This window comes from Plasmodium sp. gorilla clade G2, assembly GCF_900097015.1.
Source record: "Plasmodium sp. gorilla clade G2 genome assembly, chromosome: 4".
Classification (NCBI taxonomy): domain Eukaryota; phylum Apicomplexa; class Aconoidasida; order Haemosporida; family Plasmodiidae; genus Plasmodium; species Plasmodium adleri (nom. inval.).
In genome coordinates, this window is record NC_041696.1 from 361284 (window position 1) to 384631 (window position 23348).

A 23348-nucleotide genomic window follows, 5' to 3' on the forward strand; every position below is an offset into this window, starting at 1 on the left:
CCTTTTAAAAATATAATGTCTTAGTAAATTTTCTTTTTTTTTTTTTTTTATTTTATCATATAATATACATTATAATAAAAAAATATACAACAAACAAAATTAATAATAATAATATATATGTGTCTGTCTATATTAATTGACAAGTAATACGTTAATTCATTATATTTTTGTTACTTTATTAATATATATATATATATATATTGATATGTGTATTTTATATATCCCATTTAAAAATTAGTTTTTCTTAATCCTTTCCATTTTTATTAGGTTTATCATGATATTTATTTGACCTATCATATTTGTCATCATACTTATTTGACCTATCATATTTGTCATCATACTTATTTGACCTATCATATTTGTCATTATATTTACTTGACCTATCATATTTGTCATTATATTTACTTGACCTATCATATTTGTCATCGTATTTATTTGACCTATCATATTTGTGATTATATTTATTTGATCTATCATATTTGTCATTATATTTACTTAACCTATCATACTTTTTTATTTCAATCCCACGATCGGAAATATGTTCCTTCCTTCTAGTACCAGAAGAAGAACTTCTGGACCTGGATCTATCTGAATTTTTATTTTTATAATTGTTATTATGTTTATATGATATATCTTTATGATTATTTATATGACTATCTTCTGAATATCGTTTTTCCTTTTTTTCATGATCCTCTAAAAAATGATAATAACATATAAAATCAAAATACATGACATGTATTTATTATATATATATATATATTATTACCTGTTTTGATTTTTTTTTTTTTTTTTCTTCCAAATTCATCATATTCTTCATCTTCTGAATCATGAACTCGCTTCTCATTATTGTGCTGAATATCATAATGCCCTCCACCTTTCCCTGTTCTTATTTCTTTATTATTTTTATGTTCATTTAATAATTTTGTATATCTACTTTTACTACATATATTACATTTTTCTCTCTTGGCCCAGTTAAGATTACCACAGTCGTCACATTTCCAGTCATTTGATTTGAAAAATATATTTTTGGTACTTTTTCCTATAAATTAAATGACCATATGTATATAAAAATATATATATATGTATATAAATATATATATATATATATATATTATATAATGTTTAATCACCTATACTCTTGGGTCTCACTCTGTTACATCGATTACAGTGTGTCCTCTTGGAAAAATTAACATTTCGACATCTTCCAAATTAATTACGATTAAATATTTTAATTGGTATAACAATATAAAATTAATATATATTTACATATATACGTATATATATTCATATGTACATTTATATATATATATATATATATATATTTTATTTTTCCATATATATAATTAAAATGTAAAGATATATATATATATACAAATTTTACTTTTCATCTGTGCAAATCCAATCCCCTAATTTTGACTTGTCTACATAAAAAATAAAATATGGTAAGGCAAAAATATTGTATTATACATAATTATATTTTTAACCTATACATATATATAATATATATATGTATATATATTATTGTTGTAAATACATATGATTATTAATGTACAAAATAATTATGTAATCATTAAATTATTCGTACAGTTATAATATATATATATATATATATATATGTATTATTTTTTTTTTTTTTTCACAATATCCACTTTGACAATAAAATCAATAGGAAAAAATAAAATGCAGTAAAATCATTATATAAATATATATTTATTATCTCCTATAATATATAAAATTATAACCTATATATTTGTGATTATCCATTGATATATTAATATATATATATATTTTATTTATTTATTTTATTTTATGTTATAAAATATAATATCTTCATCAATTCTTCTGGCTATCCATCCAATTAGGGGAAGCCAAATATATTGAGAAAATATATATATATATATATATATAATATAATTATTATTATAATTGTAATTTAAAAAAAAAAACAAAAATATCAATAAATAACAAAATGATTGTATATATATTGTACGATATAATATTTACAAACTTCAAAAAAATTTCTTTAATTTCCACATTAAAAAAAAAAAAAAAAAAAATTAAATAATATACATATATATTTTTTTTATCTCTATATTTTTTTAAAAGAATAACGGTTCGATAAATAATACAATTATTATTTTGTCAAAAAATATTTCCGCTTCATTTTAAAAAATTACATACATAATACATATATAAATAATATTACATATATTATATTAATTATATATATGGTATACATATATAATGACACATCATTTTTTACTTTAAAAAAAATAGATGAGATATATATTTGAAATCCCGAATTAATTTCAATATAATCTTTAATTTATTAAATAATAAAAGTAATCTCTTTTTTTTTTTTTTTCATTTTTATTGATATGCATTTTAAAATTTAAGGATTAATAGGATTTTAAGAAAAATAAAATAAATAAATAAATAAATATAAATATATATATATATTATATATGTGACAAAAAAAATAAATAAGTCAATAAATTAATAAATAAAACTAGTACAGTACTTCATACTGTTATATTTATATAATAGAAGCATAATATATATATATATATATATATATATATTATATTATGTGCGTAATCCTTTTTATTTAATACTCAAAAAAAAATATATCACCATAATTATTTTTTATCATTATTCTCTTTTAACCATATTGTATATATTTTCGCCGACTCCCGTAAGATCAAATGTATCATCATTTTCTTCATTCTATAAAAAAATAAAAAAAATATATACATATATATATAAATATTTGTTCTTCAATTCTTCACAATGAGAAGAAATAAGAATATCCATAAACATATATTTTTCTTTTTATTTATTATTACGTTGTTTTTCCTTTTTATATATCTTGTAATATATAAGTTAGATCCAGTTACTGGTTTTAAATTATAAGTATGCTTGTTCATCATTTTTTTATTTGATATATTTAAATTTCTTTCATTTTGTTCTCGTAAAAGTTGTAGGTCTACAATTTCACCTTTCAAGTAATCACAAAGAGTATTATGATAGTAATGCATATATTTATCTTTCCAATAATAATATAGCCTAAAAAATAAAAATATATATATATATATAAATACACACATATATATATATATATATATATATATATATATATATTCACTTTATGGTTTAATAACTTACGTGCGTGTCCATTTTCTAAAAATGGATCGAGGTAATAACAAATTATACTCAGTATTATCTTCATCTAAATTTATTTCTTCATTTTTGATAGCACTATCATCATAGTTAGCATATATATTATTTGAATAATCAATATTTAATTCGTTTAGTAATTTTTTTCGGCTATTTATTAATTTCCTTTTACATACTTTAGAAGCATAAAGCATAATTTTACTTTTATTTTTTTCCCATTCATTTTGATGTTCATTTTTTTTGGTTTTAAAATCTAAATATAATTCATCTAGTGTATTCCAATCAACACCATAACTTGAACTATAAGACCATAAATTTTCTAGCCTCTTTTTATTTCTCTCTACATTTTCTTTGTCTCTTTCAAAATTGTCATTTAAATTATTTGTATTCTTTTTATTATTCATATCATTTACATTTTCTTCTTTTTCTTTTTTCAAAATAAAAGGTTGCAAACGATGATTATATACTAACGGATTTGGCCATAACACATTCCTTTCAGGGTAATTATAATTTTTAAAACTTGATGATAAATAATATATATCATAATTTTTTTCATCTGGATTATTATGAATTTCATTTTTATCATTGTGTATATTATTTTCTTTGTTTATATTATTCGGTTGATTTATATTACTTTTTTCAAACATATTATTTATAATATTTTTAACATCTGATTTTTTCATATTCCGAGGACTAGAACATTTTATTTTTATCTTTACATTCATATGTTCTTTTATAATAAACCTCATTAGTTCTTTAGGGCAATCATAAGTATCTTTATTATTGTCATATATTTCATAAAAGGATTTTATATATTTATCATCTTCTTCATCTTCATTATATTTGTCATTATCACTAATATTATTGTCATCACTAAATTTTTTGTCTTCTTCATCTCTTTCATTTTCATTATTTATTTCTTCACACTCTAAACTTGTAAAACACTTTCTTTGACACACCTGATCAAATAGTTCCTTTTTCTGACTTCTCCTTTTTATAACGTTATTATATAATATTATATTATATTTATGTTTAAAAGAATATATATTTCTCACATTTTTAAAAAAAAAATATAAAAATAAAGAGGGTTCTTTTCTATTAAAGAAAATACTCATTTGAAATTATAAGGCTTATACCAAAAGGGGGAGCATAAAATAATCATATTATATATATATATAAATATATAAATTATATATATTTTGACATGTTTTATATTCAAACCGTGTGACCATTAAAAATAAGAATATATCTTAATATATATATATATATATATATATATTTATTTATATGTATTTTTTTTTATTTTTTTTTTATTTTTTTTTTTTTTGTAGATTCATAAAAACAATTATATATCATCCATATTATTAAAACATTTTATAAACATTTAAATTTTCTTCAAGGTGAATATATAATTATTTATTTATTTTTTTTTTATAGGGGGAACCTAAGCATATAAAATAAATCATACACATATTTATAATTTTATAATTTGTGTATATATATATATATTTAAAAAATGAGAAAAAAATATAAAGTTTAATTTTTTTTTTTTCATCGTTATGAAATTTTATACATCCGATATTTATTTACTGACACGTTTATTAAAAAAATAGAAATTATAATTTATAATATTTAAAAAAAAAAAAAAAAAAAAAAAAAAAAAAATTCGTGTAATAAATTGGCTAATGGATAAAAAAATTAAAAAAATAAAAGCGGTTTAAAAAAAAAATTAAAAAAAATATATATTAAAAAATAAAACAAAACGATATTATATATATATATATATATATATAATATATATATAATCCCTTTGTTATGTGTAATATTCTTTTGGTTCTCTTTATATACAATTCCTGTTCAGCATCTTTGAATATATTTCTTTTTCTTTACATTAGTAACATCCTTTGGACAAAAAGGTAATAAAAATACAGTATTTTTTTTTTTTATTTCAGTAGAATTATTAATATTATTTAAATTATTATTAGATATAGATTGTTTATGATTATTAATTTGACTGTTAATATTAATTGTATGGTTATTATTTTTAATATTATTATAACTATTTGACGTATCGTCCTTTAGAGGTGAATTACTCTTAAGGGTGTCGTCGTTTTTTAATTTAGTGCTACTATTTAATGTGCTATTACTACTTATATTATTAAAATGGTTATTACTAATATTATTATTATTATTATTATTACTATTAATGTCAATTTTAGTGTCCTTATTTTCGATGTGACGTATTTGTGAATAGTCACCGAATAAGGATGGTAATTTATCATTTATTTTTTCATTATCTATATTTTCTTTTTCCTTTTTTATAAAATTACCTGATTCGGATTCTTTATCACTGTCAAAAAGGTTTGAAGAGAAATTATCCAAACTTTTTTTTTCATCACCCATGTTTTTTTGGTCATCCATGTTTTTTTGGTCATTCATATCTTTTTGGTTATCCACATCTTTTTGATCATCCATATCTTTTTGATCATCCGCATCTTTTTGATCATCCACATCTTTTTGATCATCCACATCTTTTTGATCATCCACATCTTTTTGATCATCCACATCTTTTTGATCATCCATATCTTTTTGATCATCCACATTTTTTTCATTATCCACACTTTTATTTTCCTCCTTCATTTTATGATCCCCATTTGCATTACCTTGTTCGATTTTTCTCTTAACACCCTTTTTATTATTTTTATCAGCTGCGATAGGTCTTTTTTTCCCCTTACGTGTAGAGAGTGTTTGTTCCTTCTTGGTTTCTTCAACTATTAGTTTAGTACTTTTCTTCGTACATGCAGTAAAGAAATTATCTAATCTCCTTTGTGTTGTGACTTTTCTAGCTTTTAATAATCTATTAATATAATTGGTTACTCTGAGTTCATTAAAATTATAATCTTTAATTAAGAAATGTTTTAATTCTTCAATTTGTGGTTCGTTCCAATCAATTTTAATATCTTCTTTTGGTAAGACGTTTGGATTTATAAATGATTTTCTAGCTTCTTGAAATCTAAAATTGGATGGTACTTGATATTTATTTTGATCAATATTTTCTATTATTTTTTCAATACAATTATATTCTTTTATAAGATTATAAGCAGTTTTGGATCCTATACCTTTTATGGTATCACAATAATCACAACCACATAAAATACAAAAATCAATGAATTCATCCATAGTTAAATTTAAACCTTTTAAAACTTGTTCTAAATTTATTTCTGTTAATATATAACCTCTCTTACTATTATTTTTATTTTTATTTTGATTGGATGTAGCATTTGCATTCAAATTTCTTATTAATATTTTGGTACCAAAAACTAAAGCATCAGCATCTTCTGTAGCTGTTGCATGAGCTAAATTATATTTCGTTAAAAAAGCACATTGAGATTCAGCTTCACATGGAGCTTCAATAACAGGAATTCCCATTAATGTTAATAATTTCTTTGCTTCTTCATTCTGTTTTCTTGTAACACGTACTGTTCTACCACTCTGCTTTTTTATCTCTTCTAAATTACCTTCTTCTTTTGCTTTTTTTAGTAACTCTTCAGCTTTCTGTCTCTTCTCTCCTCTCTTTTCTAATTCAGAACCTTTTAATTCAGGGGGCGCACCATCAAAAACATAAATGGGCTTCAATCCATTTTCCATTAAACGTATACTCCTAGACATTAACCCAGAAATATGAGAAGTAGTTTCTCCTGACTCATTTGTTAAATTACCATATTGTTCAGAATCTCTAATAGCTATAATAAATTGATATAATGACATAGAGGCATCGATGGCAATAATCCTACCCATCAAACTCTCTATCTTTATTTCTTTTATTGCATTCGGAGCCGCATCTGCGATGAATTTCGTTAATCCCTTAATTCCCATTTGTTAGATAAGTATAAACAAAAAAAAAAAAAAAATAATAAAAAATAACTAAATTGATATATTATAATGTGAATATATTAATATGTATACATATATATAAATATATATATATATTAATATAAGATATTATATGAGTATGTATATATTTTTATATTATAATAGTATTAACAAATGAAAATACTAATATAAATATGTACAAGTATATACATATAAATATATACTAAATATATAATATATATGTATATATTTATAATGATCTTCTTATTACATTTCAAAAATACATTAAAATGATGCACATATATATATTATATATATATATATATATATTTATTTATTTATTTTGGGAAATAGCCAATTGTACTTTTTATCTTTGGCTTTTCTTTTTTTTTTTTTTTTTCTTATATTCATATGTTAAAATATATATATATATATATAATATATATGTATTAATTTTTTTTTTTTTTTTTTTTTTCTCGACAATATAATATGAATATATTATATTATATATATTTATTGCACGTATTAATATTTTCCTTTTCTATTTTATTATAACTTATAAAATTATAATATATTGAATATATATAAACATATAATTATTATCCTTATGTAATATATTTTTATTTGAGAGGAGATAATTTAGTATGTATTCTCCTCATATATATATAATATATATATTTGAGCCATACAAGCACACCGAAAGAAATTGTATTTTATTAACTTAGACAGTATATATGTGAAAAAAAATATATATGTATATATATTTACATATTTAATTATATATGTGAAGGAATAGAACGTATACTTATTTAATTTACACTTTTATAAGTAGAAGAAAAGGTAATTTATAACATTATAATTTTTCCATATAATATATATATATATATATATATATATATGTGCAGATAATTTTTTTTTTTTTTTTTTTTTTTTTTTTTTTGTGGTCCTTTTTAAAAAAATATATATTAAGAACCTTATCATATAATTTATAAAGGGATATGTATCTTTTAAGATATATATAAAAATATTTCAATATAGAACTTAATTTAATTTTTTTTTCTTTTTTTCCAAATACTTATGAGATTATCCACATATGTGTAACATTTCACATGTTCAATATCCACGTTGATATAATAAAAAAAAAAATATATACGCATGTGAGGATAATATATAAAATGATCATTTTTATTTTCCTTCTTTTTCCTTGTTGTTGTTGTCCAAATAATAATAAATAAATAAGTAAATCAAATTTTTATAATTGACATAAATATTAAAAAATATTAATTTTATTTTTAAGCACGCCCTTAAAAAAGAAAAATGTCAAAAAAAATAGTTTCAATTATATAAATTATACACTTATAATATACATCCATATATATATATGTGTATATATTTTTTTAAATGTTCCTTTTTTTTAATTGTGTGTATTTTATAATATGATCAAGATATAAAAAATATATGAAAATAATTTATAAGCAACTCTCCATGTATCTCTATAAAGATCAAAAAGGTGCAACATTTGAATATGTTGTAAATATAATAGGGTTATAAATTCATAATTAAATGGATTCATATTTTAAAAAATATTATATTTTTATTTTATTTTATTTTAATTTTTTTTTTTTTTTTTTTATTGAGCTTGATTCTTAATAATCACCCATCATCCAATTGTTATATTTATCATTACATGCATGTTTCCTATTTTTTTTTTTTTTTTTCCTCCCCTGATGTTTGAATGGAATAATTTGAAGAGGGGAAGAAATATGGATTCATATTATAGGTAGCCAAGACATTTTTTTTTTTTTTTTTTAATCATTTTTATAAAAGCATTTTTCATGTAATATTCCTATAATAAAAAATAAATTCCTCTAACAAATAAAAAAATAAAATATATATAATATGATAAATGTAAATAAATATGAAATAAAAGATCATATAAAGTAAATGAATGTGTTTATGTATTATCATATATATTTATAAGCCAATTACATACATTTATATATTTGTTTTTTACTTTATTTAATTTTAGTAAAAAAATTTTGTTTCTTATTTTTTATTTCTCTAACTTAAAAAAAAACAAAATATATATATATATATATATATATATTTTTTTTTTTTTTCATATATCTATTTAGATATAAATGTAAGTATAAGTCGAAGATTGTTCTACATTTTTTTCTTTTTCTTTTTTTTTTTCTTTTTTTTACATCTTGTATGTCGAAGGAACATATTTGTAATTTTTTATATATATATGAATTTTATATAAAAATGTATATTCTTTTTATTTTATAAAGGAAAAAAGCATGCAGACGTAAAGATCATAAATATATTAAATATATATATGTAGAGATAAAAACCACCTGTAATTTTTTTCTTTTTTTACTTATAATATAATATAATATATATTTATGTAATTTTTTTTTTTCTTTCTTTTAAAAGCATATAAATTTACATATATATATATATATATATTCTTATAAATTATTGCAACACATTTTTTTTTTATTTTAAAATATTCATTTTATATGGAAGTATTTGTTGCTTTGCTGTCTTTTCTGGTGGTGTTGGTTTTTAATAGAACTATAGGATATAACATAAAATCTGGGAACTCATCAAATAATATAAAATACACAAATGTATTAGATAACAATAAAGATATAAATACACATAGTGTATTACCTGAAGTTGAAAATGTGATAGAAAGAAAAGATATTTATAGACAAATAAATTTTATGGAAACATTTGTATCTAGTAATAATATGATGCATGATAGAGAGAAACATACATCTAATGATTCAGGTTCTTATGAAATTACAGGAATAGTTGATGGTATAAAAATAGGACATCCGATATCTGTTGCTTTAGGTTCTCAATATTCTAATTATTTTGATTATTTACAAATAGTACATTTAGATCACACAAATTCACAATTTAGATTTACTGTTAGTGATGGTAAATATTATTTACGTACTTATGGAAGTACTTATATGACCCCTAGTGCTATAAAAATAAAAGTGCCCTGTGAAAAATGTAAATTTATTAATTCTGAATATAGTGGTGTCATAAAAATTATACCATATGAAACTAATAATAACTTATTTATTTATAATTGGGTATTACAAACATCATCACCATTAGCTTTAGAAAATATAAATACAGTATTTAATGATGAAGCAGATTTAATTCATGGTAATAAGTTATCAGAAGAATTTAAAATAGATTCTTCAGCTGCAGCTACTTCTTTAAATACATTTTATGGGATTGTATTACATGGCATATGGAGCTCTGAGTATGCCGAAAGATTATTAACTGTTGTTTCTGAATTTCCAGATTGTGTAAAAATATCTGCTCATGATAAGAATGCTAGATCAAAACAAAGAAAGAATCAAAAATGGATTTTAGTTAATGAAGATTTAGGATCTTTTGATATGAAAATGGAAGTATGTGAAGAAGCTAATTGTGATTATTCTGCCATAATACATGTTTCTAAACATGCATTTGAATATTCTAAAAAACTTGTTCATAACAGAGGTCGTAATGGAAGATATTATTCTAGAAGAGTTGAAAAAGTTTTAATAAGAGCTCTTTTATCATTAAATTATTCTTTATTTATTACTTATTTTCAACAAAAACATGGTGTTACTTTATTAGATCCACAATACGATTATGAATTAATAACAAATATGTCTGGTTATCCATCTAATAATTATCAATCATGGAATTATAATATGGAAGAACTTGTAGAAATGGCTACTTCATGGGATGAATATCCAAAAGGACTTCAAAAAGTACAAGGTTTATCATATTTATTAAGAAGAAAAAATGGTACTAAACATCCAGTATATCCAACTGCACCAGCTGTAGCTTATCCTGCTGGATCACAAAATAATTCATTTATTGAATTTATGGAATCAGCATTTATAAATTATGTAGATATATCACATCTAGTTATTCATGAAGTCGCACATTTTATATGGGTTAACACTGTTTCAAAAGAATTAAAAGAAGAATGGGTTAAGATCGGAAAATGGTATAAAGAACCTTTATCACCTAGTGAATGGGCTACAAAATTAGAAGTAGAATTTGTATCAGCATATGCTCATGATAAAAATCCTGCAGAAGATTTTGCAGAATCTATGGCTACATATGTTTTAAATTCTAAATTATTAAATTCTAGATCATTCGATAAATTCAAATGGATTCAAGATAATTTATTTGGTGGTGGATTTTATATTACAACTGGTACTCATAAATTTGATGTTATTAATTTAGGTAATGAAGTATTTTATTTCCCTGGAAAAGTTACAAGAGTACGGGCAAAGGTTATAGGAAACCCAACTGAAGATAAATTAGTTAAAATATATATTTCTTTATTATCTAATGAAGGTTCTTCTAATGGTTGCGCCAAACATGGTTATGCAAGAATCTTTTCAGAACAACAAACTTTTAGAGATTTATATTTTCATACAGAAGATAGATCACCATGTAGTCATAAATTATATGGAGAATTTACTATGAATAAACATGAAAGTAGAGGAAGATGGACAGCAGAATCTATGACATTTACAGGAGAAAATAATATAGAAAGATATGTTGGTTTAGGATCCTTTCATTTTTATTTATATGTTAATAATCAAAATGAAGATGTAGAAAAACCAACTCCACTTTTAGATTCCATATCTATCTATACTCATGATGCTACAGAAACAAATGACGCTTTATTAAGATTACATGTAATGGTTTTAGAAAATGAATTAATAAAAGAACATGGTGGACCTTATGCAAGTTTTGCTGCTTATGAAAATAAAAGCTACTCATATGACGGACGTACATATAAAATGTATCCACCTGAATTTAATACAGCAATGTTAAAAGCAGATTATTTTGTAAGAGATATAAATACAAGAGGATTCAGAGAAGTAAATATGGATTCATGTAAATCATATACAAATATGGATACAAGAAATTTAAAATGTTTTCAAGTCTTAAATCCAGTTACAATTCCAAAATATTGTATAGGAAGCACATATTTCTTAAGACAAATTTCTATTGAAGATATAGCAGGAAATCTAGAAACTGTAAATATCTCTTCTGATAAATATTCAGCTCGTTTATATCCTATAAGTGTAAGAGATAAACAAAAACCTGTTGTATCAAATGTAAGAGTTTCAAGTAAACCAGCTAATGAATATCATGATGGAGAAACCATAGTATCTCTCAGTTTTAATGTTCATGATAATTTATCAGGAATTTATTATATTTTTGTATATCTAAGAGATCCACATGGTGGAAAACACAGAAGTGATATTGACAGAACATCATTACCAACAGGTACAGAAAATAAACAAATACATCACAAAATCTTGTTACCAAAAGGTTCTATGGGTGGGACATGGATGTTAGAAGAGATCAAAGCAGTTGATGCATGTAAAAATGAATCTAGAAATATATATACTCATAGTGTTTACGTTCAAAATGATTAAATCGTTTTATAATCCTAACACAAACATATAATATATATATATATATATATATGTGACCGTTATATATTTTTCAAATTATCATAATTTTTCATATTATTTTATTTTTATGGCAGTTCATAATTGCTTTGTTGTACTAATAAAATTTATTACTCATAATTATTTTTTCCCTTATATATATATATAAAATGTATATATATTTATGTGTTTAAGAATTAAATATATCTTTACACATTTTTTTTTTTTTACTCTAATTATATATCATATATATATGTATATATTTATATATATATATATTATACACGTTTTTAAGAAAATTTATTTCTGTGCATCCTTCTATATTTTTGTACTTTTACATAAATTTTGAAAATAACTAATATTTTAATATTAAAAAGATTTCAAATAATTTATTCGAGTGTAAAATAAATCTAAGGTGTTTCCCTTAAAATTATTATTACAAAAAATTAAATGTTATTTTATAAAACAAATACAACTATATTCATCATACATATGTATATATTTATATATAATATGTTTATTATTTTTTCGAAGGTTTATTAAGTTTTATTTATAAAATATTGTAAAAAAAAAATAAGAATAAGACGAAAAAATAAAAATTATCCTTGTGTATACATATATTATATGTATATCTTAAAAAAAAAAAAAAAACAATAAAAATTTTTATAAAAGATATGTATGTATTTATGTATGTATGTATAGTATATCATAAATTATAATGGTTATTTATTTTGTTATCTATTTTTTTAAAATATCATATGAAATGGAGATAAATAAGAGAAAAGGATAAATCATCATCATTATTGTTAATATTAATTTTTTTTTTTTTTTTTTTTTTTTTTTTTTTTTTTCCTGACATATTCATAATACAAAATTTTTGTTCATTTGTTATTTTTGCAAAGCATATAAATAAATAAGGATTTGAAATTTTGTATACCTATGGCATGTCCAGAACCATGAACAGAACATGCTTTTAAACTTTTGGCACATTTTTCAAATGGTGTTTGTACATATGGACTTGAAGTATGAAATTCAACTTTAAATCCTGTTAATACAGTACCATCTAAAGGACAGGTACCTACTAATTCTCCGTCACTATATTTTTTTGATCTGTCTACTTTTCCATGTGCTCCATCCAAAGCAACAAGTGATAAATTATTTACTCCTGACCATATGGTAGTGTCAACACATACTGCGTATATATAGCTTTTTTGGTTATCGTTGTTCATATTTAAGGAGCAGCTCTTCATTCCTAAAAATAACAATTTACAAGTTGATTATATATATATATGTATATATATATGTATATATATATGTATATATTATATGTATATATTATATGTATATATTATATGTATTAGTATATTTATTTATTAAATTTTTGGGTAATAACCTGGTCTGCAAGGAGTAGAAAAAACATACTCAGCTGAATTGATTCTACCAGATGAAGAGGATATACCAAATCCTAAAAGGATACTGTAATCATTTGGACATTTTACAGTATTATATGTTGATGTACTTTCACTGATCACTTGTTCTGAAAATGGTAAAGGCTGATCTCCACATTCCATATAAAGATATGATGTATCATATTTATTTGAACTTCCTTGCTTAGAGGTACAACTATTAGAACCTGCTTCACATACTTCTATGTTATATCCCTTTAATGCGTTTGTGTTATCCCAGAAATTTTGTTTAATGGAAAAACCAAACATAACTACTTTTCCATGTGGACATTGTGCATTAATGGGAGGAGCACTATTCTTAGTTACGGTATCGGCATTTGTTAGCTAAAAAAAAAAAAAAATAATAATAATAAAGAATTTACATTTATTATATTATATAAAACGATGTATACATACATACATATATATATATATATATATATATATATATATATATATATATATATATTTTTGTATCATTTAATGATTGTGTGCTTATTACTATTTTGATTATGTCCTTGTCATCCTTTTGCATAGTATCATGAGGAGATAATCCATATAATCTTGAATAATATATTATAGCCTTGTCATAAGATTCTTTTAAATCATCAGAATCAAAACTATCTGATATAGGTGTTAATTTTATATTTATAGGCATAGGATGATTAGTAACCGTTTTAGACCATTCAAATAAATTTTCTTCTTTTGTAACATCTTTAATTGGATTCCCTCCAATCACAATTAATTGTTCATTCATATCATAACTCTGTTCATCATTTGCTGAGGAATTACTAGAGTTTACATTGGTAGATCCTCCAGCACTTCCAAAACCAAATTGAGCTTGAATTTTTGCTTTTACGCTAACTCCATTTTTTTTCATTTGTTCAATAGATGAGGTACTTACGTTTATAATTTTTGTAATTTTTCCCCCTACAAAAAAAAATTAAAGCATAATAATATATATATATATATATATATATATGTATATGTTAATATGTTTGTTTTATGTGTATATATTTTTGTTGTATGTATTACCTAGTTGTGATTCATAAATAATGTGTGTTCCATATATATCAAAAAATTTCATCCATAAACTAACATTTTCACAATTATTTTTTGTTTTATTTTCTTCATAAACATCTGAAGGACATTCACTATCTTTATCTAGCCCTGTGAAGACAGCAGGAAGTTCGTTCACGGCGTTCTTATAAGCAGTAGTTTTATCCCTACAAATAATAAAATTTAGATATTACACCATATAAATAAATAAAAATATATATATATATATGTCGATTTATATTTATGCTTGTTACCATGGAATATAAGGTGGAAGTCCAATAGTATATTTTACACAATTTGATTTAACCAAAAAAGTTTTCTTAGATCTTTTGGTTACTTCATGAAGAAAACTACTATATCCTGTTGAGGCAGAAAAAGAAGCAAGACCCCAATAAGAACCTGATACTTTTGCTTCTGCAGATAAACTTTTAGTATAGTCTGAAATACTAGAACATTCAGTGATCTGGAAATAAATAAATGAAATATTAAATTAGACAATATTTATATATACATGATAGTATATGGTATATATATATATGTGAATATATATATATTATATTTATCAAATAATTTTCTTTTCATTTATTTTTCCTTTTTTTTTTTTTTTTTTATACCGATTCAACTCTACTACAAGCATTTTCTTTTCTTATCCATCCATTTAGTGGCTGTAATGTTGATAAGTCATTTGCTATTCCTTCCTTACTTAAAGCCCATTCCATTAAATAAATTTGAGCTCGATATCCTGGATCAATTAATGAATCAGCCTCTCCTAATGGATTACCAAAAAGTAAATTATAACCTATACCTATAAAATATAAACCTGGGAATACTGATGTATGTTTACTTATGACATTGCTATTTGCTAACGTATTTTCATCCACATCATCTTTTTCTTCATTATCTTCATCATTCTCTTCTCGATTAGAATTTAATCTTTTTTCTTTATCATTTATAAAATCGTATATTTTTAATTTTTTTTCTTCCTTCACTTTTTCTTCTTTTGTGTGTTTGCTTTCGTTTGCTAAATTGAATGAATGTTTTATTTTTTTATCCCCTTCAAAAAAAAAAAATATATATATATGTAAGCTTGTGTATATGAAAAATATACATTCATATATATATATATTTATTTATTTATAATTTCCTCTTATTATTATTTTTTTTTTACCTTTATCATTATCAATAACATCATCTTGTTCTTCATTTTCGTCATCATCATTATCATTGCTACTACTATCCTTTTGTTCATCATCAGAATTATCATTGCTACTATCTTCATTCTGTTCTTCATCAGAATTGTCATTGCTACTATCTTCATTTTGCTCTTCATCAGATTCGTCATCAGTTTCAGATGAGCTCCCAGCTAAAAAATGAAAAAAATGTAGACACATATATAATATATAATATATAATATATAAATAAGCAAAAAAAAATAAATAATAATAAGCCAAGTACAAATACATATAGGTATATATTTATTTAAAAAAATACCTGTAGTAGATTCATACATATCATCATTTTCACTTTCATCTTCATCTACATTTTTTCTTTGATTTATAAATGAACTAATTTTATCATTTTTACATAATATACTATTACATAAAACATTGGAATATTTTTCTATACTTGTTATATTCTCATTAGTTCCTGTATGAACATTATTCTTGTATTTATTCTTATAAATACTACGATGATTCAAACGTATACATTTAAAAAAACTAATGTCATATAAATATAACAATATAAACACTACGTAATAGTGTTTTTTTAGAATACGTAACTTCATCTTGTAAATATATATGTGTATATTATATTTTATTATATATATAAATTATTTTTTTTTTTTTATCGTATTTCCTTATATTTCATATTATTACTCAAAATATATAAGACATGTTTTTTTTTTTTTTTTTTTTTTTACACCAATATATGTAAAATTATTACGGTCCAATATACTCTAAAAATTAAATTATATAAAAGGCTAACAAATGGAACAAATCAATTAATAAACAACATAAAATAAAAAAAAATATATATATATATATATATATAACAATGAAGTGGTTGTATCATGAAAAGAATTATAAAAAACAGGTCAGTGAACACATTCAAAATAAATATATAAGAGAAATTTATAAAAGTTTATTATTTTTTTCAATACTCTCTATATAATGACATTGTAATAATATATTTATGTATGAAAAAAAAAAAAGAAAAAAAAAGTGATCAACATAGATATATTCAGACATATTAATAATTCAAATTATATTTTTTTTTTTTTAATAAAATGGGTTTGTTTTCCCTTATGGAAAAATGTAAATAAAGAAAGTAACACACATAAAAAAATATATATATATACAATATTTTTTATATAACATATAATTTTATATTAACAACATCATTTATTATTAAGAACCAAAATAATGAACCATTAACACAAAAAATAAAAAATAGACAAAAATATAATTATATGTGCATGCATGTTTTATTTATAAAAAAAAAAAAAAAGAGCAGAAACCTATAGAGCTATGATTTTTCATTTTAATGATCATTCATAAAAACATGTTGCATTCATAAAAATATTTTTTTCGTTGTTTTTATATAAAAATAAATTAAATCTTAAAAAATAATATAAATATATGTGTGTGTTACATTTCCATATTATACTTATGTGAGGAGAAAAAAAAAAAAATTATCGTCTCAAAATTTAAGATAAAACAACACACCTTATTTTATTTTTTTACACTTATATGTATTATTTATTAGTTTCTTTTTGTATATTTTAAATGTATTTTTTCTTTAAAAAGTCTCAATTTATAAATATCATAGATGGGAAATGAACTTTTTTTTTTTTTTTTTTTTTTAAATGAACAATATATTTATTTGCATATAGTTAATTCCTATGAATTTTTATTTTGGTTTATATATTTTTCACAATGTAAAAAAATAAATAGACATTAGTTTTATAGCAGTGAGAATTTTATCTTACGAATTATTTAATAATTTATATTTTCAATTGTACATGTTATATTTACACCACAACAAATTTTTTAAAATAAAAAAAAAAAAAAAAAGTATATAAATATATAATATATATATATTATTAAAAATTTTCTGAAAAAAAATTATGTATATTTTTATATATATTAATCGTATCTTCAAATTATTAGTAATCATCATCATATTCGTCATAATATTCATCGTCATAATATTCGTCGTCATAATATCCGTCGTCATAATATCCGTCGTCATAATATCCGTCGTCATAATATTCGTCGTCATAATATTCATCGTCATAATATTTATCGTCATAATATGCATCATCTTCTTCTTTGTAATATTTCTTCTTCTTATCTTTTTTTTCTACCTTTTTTGTACCAGTTTCATACTTTGAAAGTTTGGATTTTTGGTTTCCTAAAAATTCAGGTGGTGTTGGGGCGGGACGACTTGAAAATATTGATGATATACCAGAGACTGCACCTGAAATAGAGCTTACTAATGTAGCTATTCCAATTATTGCTCCTATAAATTGAACAAATGCTTGTGGATGTTTTTGATATAAATTTACAGAATTTGAATTAACATTAGGAATACTATTATTTCCATTATATTCATTTGTTTTTTTTATTATTTCCAAATTTTTTTGTTTCATATTTAATTCATTATTTATCATTAGAAACATAATTTCTTCATCATTCTCTTCTGTTATTTTTACATGAAACACAAATTTTGTAAACACATAATTAGTAACAGAATATTCAGTTTCAAAAGAAAATAATTTCCTCTCTTTATATATAAGATCACTAAAAGAATTTATTTCATCTAATGGATATATATTCTGTATATTTTTTTTTATATTGTTAATATTTATTTCATGATCTGCTTTGTTTTGTATTCCTAATTCTCTAGCTTTTGTGATATTTAAATCATCAAAAATGAATATTGCCACAATTTCTTTTATACCTTTTTCCATATAATATTTGTATGTTCTTATTGAATCATTTACTATCTTTTCATTGTTATCAACTAAATTCTTTTCATTAATAATAAATTCAGAGTATCTTTGAAACTCATTTCTTTTTTCTTGTAGTATTTCTCTTGTAGAAATACAACATACATTGTAAAATTTAAGAAATATAATAGACAAAAGTATCAAATTCAAAATCTTCATTTTTTAAATAAATAAATAAAATAATAAAATTTAATATTAAAAAAAAAAAAAGAAAAAAAAGCACAGTAGTTATATTAGAACCTGAATTTTATCCTGTATTTTGCAACCACTATTCAAAATAAAATGAACATAATATTAAAATAAAAAAAAAAAAAAAATTAATTATTTTGAGTGAAGAATGATATGTGAAATTTTTATAAACCCAAAAAAAAATAAAAAGAAAAAATAAAAATAAAAATAAAAAGATTATTCATAATAATATCATTTTTGATGAGACAATTTAATTTTTTTCCTATTTTACTTTTTTCTTTTTTTTTTTTTTTTTATACCTATTATATATGTTCTACATGATTGAAAATATTGGCTAGTTGAAAAGGAAAAAAAAAAAAAAAAAAAAAAAAAAAGAATACCCATAATAATATCATTTTTATGAGACAATATTTCTTTTTTCCTTATTTTCCTTTTTTTTTTTTTTGTACCTATTATATATGTTTTACATTATTGAAAATATTGGCTAGTTCGAATGGGAAAAAAAAATTTTTTTTTTACAGAATTTTATTCCTTTTTGGCTAGATACATAATAATAATATTATTAAAAAAAAAAAAAAAAAAAAAAAAAAACTTTACAATAAATACCAAATATATACAAACATTGTAATATATATATAATGTAATATGTTTCTCTATACATAAAATAGAACTGTTGTAAAAATGGAAATTTTTTTCATACACATTATCACATTCTGCGTCACATAAAAAACTCTAAGAATTAAAGAAGAATAATATTTCTTTTTAAAATAAAATAATTACATAAATATAAAATACAACTAAAAATTTTGAGCCTATAATTTATTGATCAACATTATTTGATAGTTTTATATAACAAGAAAAAAAAAATATATATATATAAATATAAATTATACCTTAAAAAACCATATTCAAACATATAATGCACTCTTTAAATTTTCCTATATATATTATATATTTTATATATATAATATTATATTGGTATAATTAAAGGTATATTATTCTTACATATACTCATGAAATAATATGAATAATATATATATAATATATAATTCAAAAAAAAAAAAAAAAAAATGTAATTTTTTTTACCTAACATTTATAAAATTATATTTATTAAAAAAAAAAAAGAATGAAATAAAACAATCTAAAAATTATTATGAAAAATAAAAATGATATATCATTAACCTTATAATGAAATATAAAAATTAACACACGTATACATATATATATATATATATATATATATTTATATTTATATATTTACTCATGGTGAACATATTCAGAACAATTACAAAAGAAATGTACTCGTAATAAATAAATAATGAAAAATGTAAGTACTCATATTGCTATATATTTATTCTGTTGTATATTTTTAATTCATGATTTATGCTATACATTTAAAATTGATAATATCCCAATAAAGAATAACAAATTTAGTGATATTTTTCAGAAAGCAGTAAAAAATATAAATAAACATCTTAATAAGAAAAATGTAAACTATGATATATGTAAATATAGAAAAATTCCCAATATTCTGTTACAAACAAATAATTGTAAGAAAAAGAAAAAATCGAATTATATAGTTGGAATAGAAAATACATGTGATGATACTTGTATTAGTGTTATTGATACCAATTTAAATATAATTAAAAATGTTATCATTTCCCACTATAAAGTTGTGCATAGTTATGAAGGTGTATATCCTTTTTTTATAAGTTCTTTAAATAGTTTATTCTTAAAACATTATGTCAACAAGATATTAGATAATATAGGTAAAGAAAAATATTAGTATATATAAATATATATATTTCTTTTTAATTGTATACACATGTAATTATAAGTATTATTAATAATATAGAAACTTATATATATATATATATATATATATTATTATTTATTATATAGATCCTAAACGTGTTATCTGTTATGGCTTTAGTTCCTGTCCAGGGATAGCAAAAAATATGGAAGCAGCAAAAAATTATATAGGAGAAAAAAAAAAACAAAATGAAAATATCAAAATAAGTGCTGTAAATCATATATTTGCCCATATTCTTTCACCACTATTTTTTAATTTTTATAATGATAAGAATACGTACACAAATAGTGATGAATATAAAAATGAAAATATCAAAGCAGATGAGAAGGATGACAAAATTTATTTAAACATCTCAGAAAGCATAAAAAATGATGAGGAGCATAAAAACAAAATAAAAAATGTTCTAGAAGTTTTAAATAAAAATATTATCACACAAGAAAAATTAACAAATTTGATTGAGGATGATTTTTTTACATATGGGTCATATGTACTAAACAGAATAAAGAAAAAAAACCAAGAAGAGAATAAATTGAATGATAAAAAAATAAATAATACTGAAGCAAAAAAAGAGAGTCAGGAAAATAAGGATACAAATAATGAACCAATGAATATCATACAAACGGAATATTTGAAAGATGGTTATCTTTGTATTTTAGTTTCAGGAGGTAGTACAGATGTTTACAAAGTTCAGAAAGATACAAAGAATGCTATTAATGTGTGTAAAATATCTACAACAATGGATATAACTATTGGTGATGTTATTGATAAGGTTACAAGACTCCTCGAACTTCCTGTTGGTTTAGGTGGAGGACCATTTCTTGAAAAAGAAGCACAAAAATATATAAAAAATTTAAAATGTGCATCTAATGAAAATATTCAAAATGATCCTTTTCAACCTTTTCCTAATCCTTTTTCAACTAATAATATAATTGATTTTTCGTAAGTTTTTAGTCTTCATTTTGTGTATTTAATAGTGATTTCATATCCTATAAGTGTTATATATTTATATAAAAATAAATTCAAATATATATATATATATATATATATTGAATATATTATTATTTTAATTCCCTCTTTTATATTTTAATTTTCATTTTAATTTTTATTTTATTTCTTTCTTATATTTATTAATTTTCATTTTTTTTTTGTGTAGCTTTTCTGGAATTTTCAATCATATGAGTAAAATAATAAAAAAATTGAAAAGTGAAAAATCATTTGAAAAAGAAAAAGCAAGATATGCGTACTATTGCCAGAAAAATATATTCCATCATTTATTAAAACAAGTGAATAAAATAATGTATTTTTCTGAACTGCATTTTAATATAAAAAATGTATTTATAGTTGGGGGAGTTGGCTGTAATAATTTTTTATTTCAAAGTTTAAAAGATATGGCTGCAAAACGGGACAATGAAGAAAATCAAATAAAAGAATATAATCGTTTAAAAAAACGATTAAGGAAGAAAATGAAAAAAATTAATGATGAAAACTTGTCTGTATTAAAAATTTCAAAAGAGAGTCTCAAAAGCGATCATGATTATAATTCTTCCTTGTCATGGAATATATATTTAAAAAATCTTTTAAAGAAAAGGAAAAGTGAAGACATTCTATCAACATTCAAATTATTTAATTTTGATGACTTTATAAAATTGAAACAACAAGGAAGTTTTTTATTAGATGATACTGTTTTTAAAAAAAATACAAGTAGGTTCATAATGTTAAAATATATATATATGTATAATATTTTATGTGTACTAGCCATATTGTTATATAATGGCTAGCTTTTTTTTTTTTTTTTTTTTTTTTTTTTTTTTTTTTAAATATTATAATATATATGTACAAGCCAAATTGTTTATGACCAAGTAAATTATTTTAATATATATATTAATATTCTTCTTTTTAAATTTTATAGACCCTTGGAGTATTTACAAGACCCCTTTAAACCTTAGTAGGGACAATGCTGCAATGATAGCCTTCAACACCTTTTTAAATTTACATAATAAAATGTAATAAAAGAAAAATTATACATATATATATATATATATCTTTATATTTTTGTTCATATATATATATTATTTTTTTATGTTTTCCTTGCAGTAATGTTTATGACGACACGTCAGATATCGACATAAAAACTACAGTTAAAACAAAATTGGAGAATAATTTTTTACTTCTATCGGATATAATAATTTTTGATGTAATGCTACAATATTATGACAATAATAAGGGATGAATGGAAAATATGTTATATATATATATATGTATATATCAAATAAATTCATCTT

At 21.1% G+C, this 23348-nt stretch overlaps 7 protein-coding genes across 7 annotated transcripts; 2 read left to right on the top strand and 5 right to left on the bottom strand.

Annotated features, from left to right (window-relative positions):
• Positions 1–244: 244 nt before the first annotated feature.
• On the bottom strand, positions 245–1764 carry PADL01_0407800 (zinc finger, RAN binding protein, putative; the record flags this gene model as incomplete). The annotated part of the gene is made up of 5 exons (XM_028685196.1): positions 245–693; positions 767–1039; positions 1131–1201; positions 1382–1421; positions 1743–1764. The coding sequence occupies 5 exons, from the start codon at positions 1762–1764 to the stop codon at positions 245–247; spliced, it is 855 nt and encodes a 284-aa protein (XP_028536719.1).
• Positions 1765–2652: 888 nt separating this feature from the next.
• On the bottom strand, positions 2653–4292 carry PADL01_0407900 (conserved Plasmodium protein, unknown function; the record flags this gene model as incomplete). Its single annotated transcript, XM_028685197.1, has 3 exons — positions 2653–2727; positions 2847–3066; positions 3166–4292. The coding sequence occupies 3 exons, from the start codon at positions 4290–4292 to the stop codon at positions 2653–2655; spliced, it is 1422 nt and encodes a 473-aa protein (XP_028536720.1).
• A 742-nt stretch (positions 4293–5034) lies between these two features.
• On the bottom strand, positions 5035–7053 carry PADL01_0408000 (flap endonuclease 1; the record flags this gene model as incomplete). Its single annotated transcript, XM_028685198.1, has 1 exon — positions 5035–7053. One exon carries the CDS (start codon positions 7051–7053, stop codon positions 5035–5037), a length of 2019 nt encoding a protein of 672 aa, XP_028536721.1.
• A 2522-nt stretch (positions 7054–9575) lies between these two features.
• On the top strand, positions 9576–12533 carry PADL01_0408100 (sporozoite invasion-associated protein 1; the record flags this gene model as incomplete). Its single annotated transcript, XM_028685199.1, has 1 exon — positions 9576–12533. One exon carries the CDS (start codon positions 9576–9578, stop codon positions 12531–12533), a length of 2958 nt encoding a protein of 985 aa, XP_028536722.1.
• Positions 12534–13429: 896 nt separating this feature from the next.
• On the bottom strand, positions 13430–16838 carry PADL01_0408200 (perforin-like protein 1; the record flags this gene model as incomplete). The annotated part of the gene is made up of 8 exons (XM_028685200.1): positions 13430–13800; positions 13942–14338; positions 14496–14923; positions 15029–15219; positions 15307–15515; positions 15667–16106; positions 16221–16415; positions 16544–16838. The coding sequence occupies 8 exons, from the start codon at positions 16836–16838 to the stop codon at positions 13430–13432; spliced, it is 2526 nt and encodes an 841-aa protein (XP_028536723.1).
• A 1380-nt stretch (positions 16839–18218) lies between these two features.
• On the bottom strand, positions 18219–19223 carry PADL01_0408300 (conserved Plasmodium protein, unknown function; the record flags this gene model as incomplete). The annotated part of the gene is made up of 1 exon (XM_028685201.1): positions 18219–19223. One exon carries the CDS (start codon positions 19221–19223, stop codon positions 18219–18221), a length of 1005 nt encoding a protein of 334 aa, XP_028536724.1.
• A 1348-nt stretch (positions 19224–20571) lies between these two features.
• PADL01_0408400 (tRNA N6-adenosine threonylcarbamoyltransferase) lies at positions 20572–23296 on the top strand (the record flags this gene model as incomplete). The annotated part of the gene is made up of 5 exons (XM_028685204.1): positions 20572–21022; positions 21156–22005; positions 22220–22767; positions 22976–23069; positions 23161–23296. 5 exons carry the CDS (start codon positions 20572–20574, stop codon positions 23294–23296), a joined length of 2079 nt encoding a protein of 692 aa, XP_028536725.1.
• Between the last annotated feature and the right edge of the window lie 52 nt (positions 23297–23348).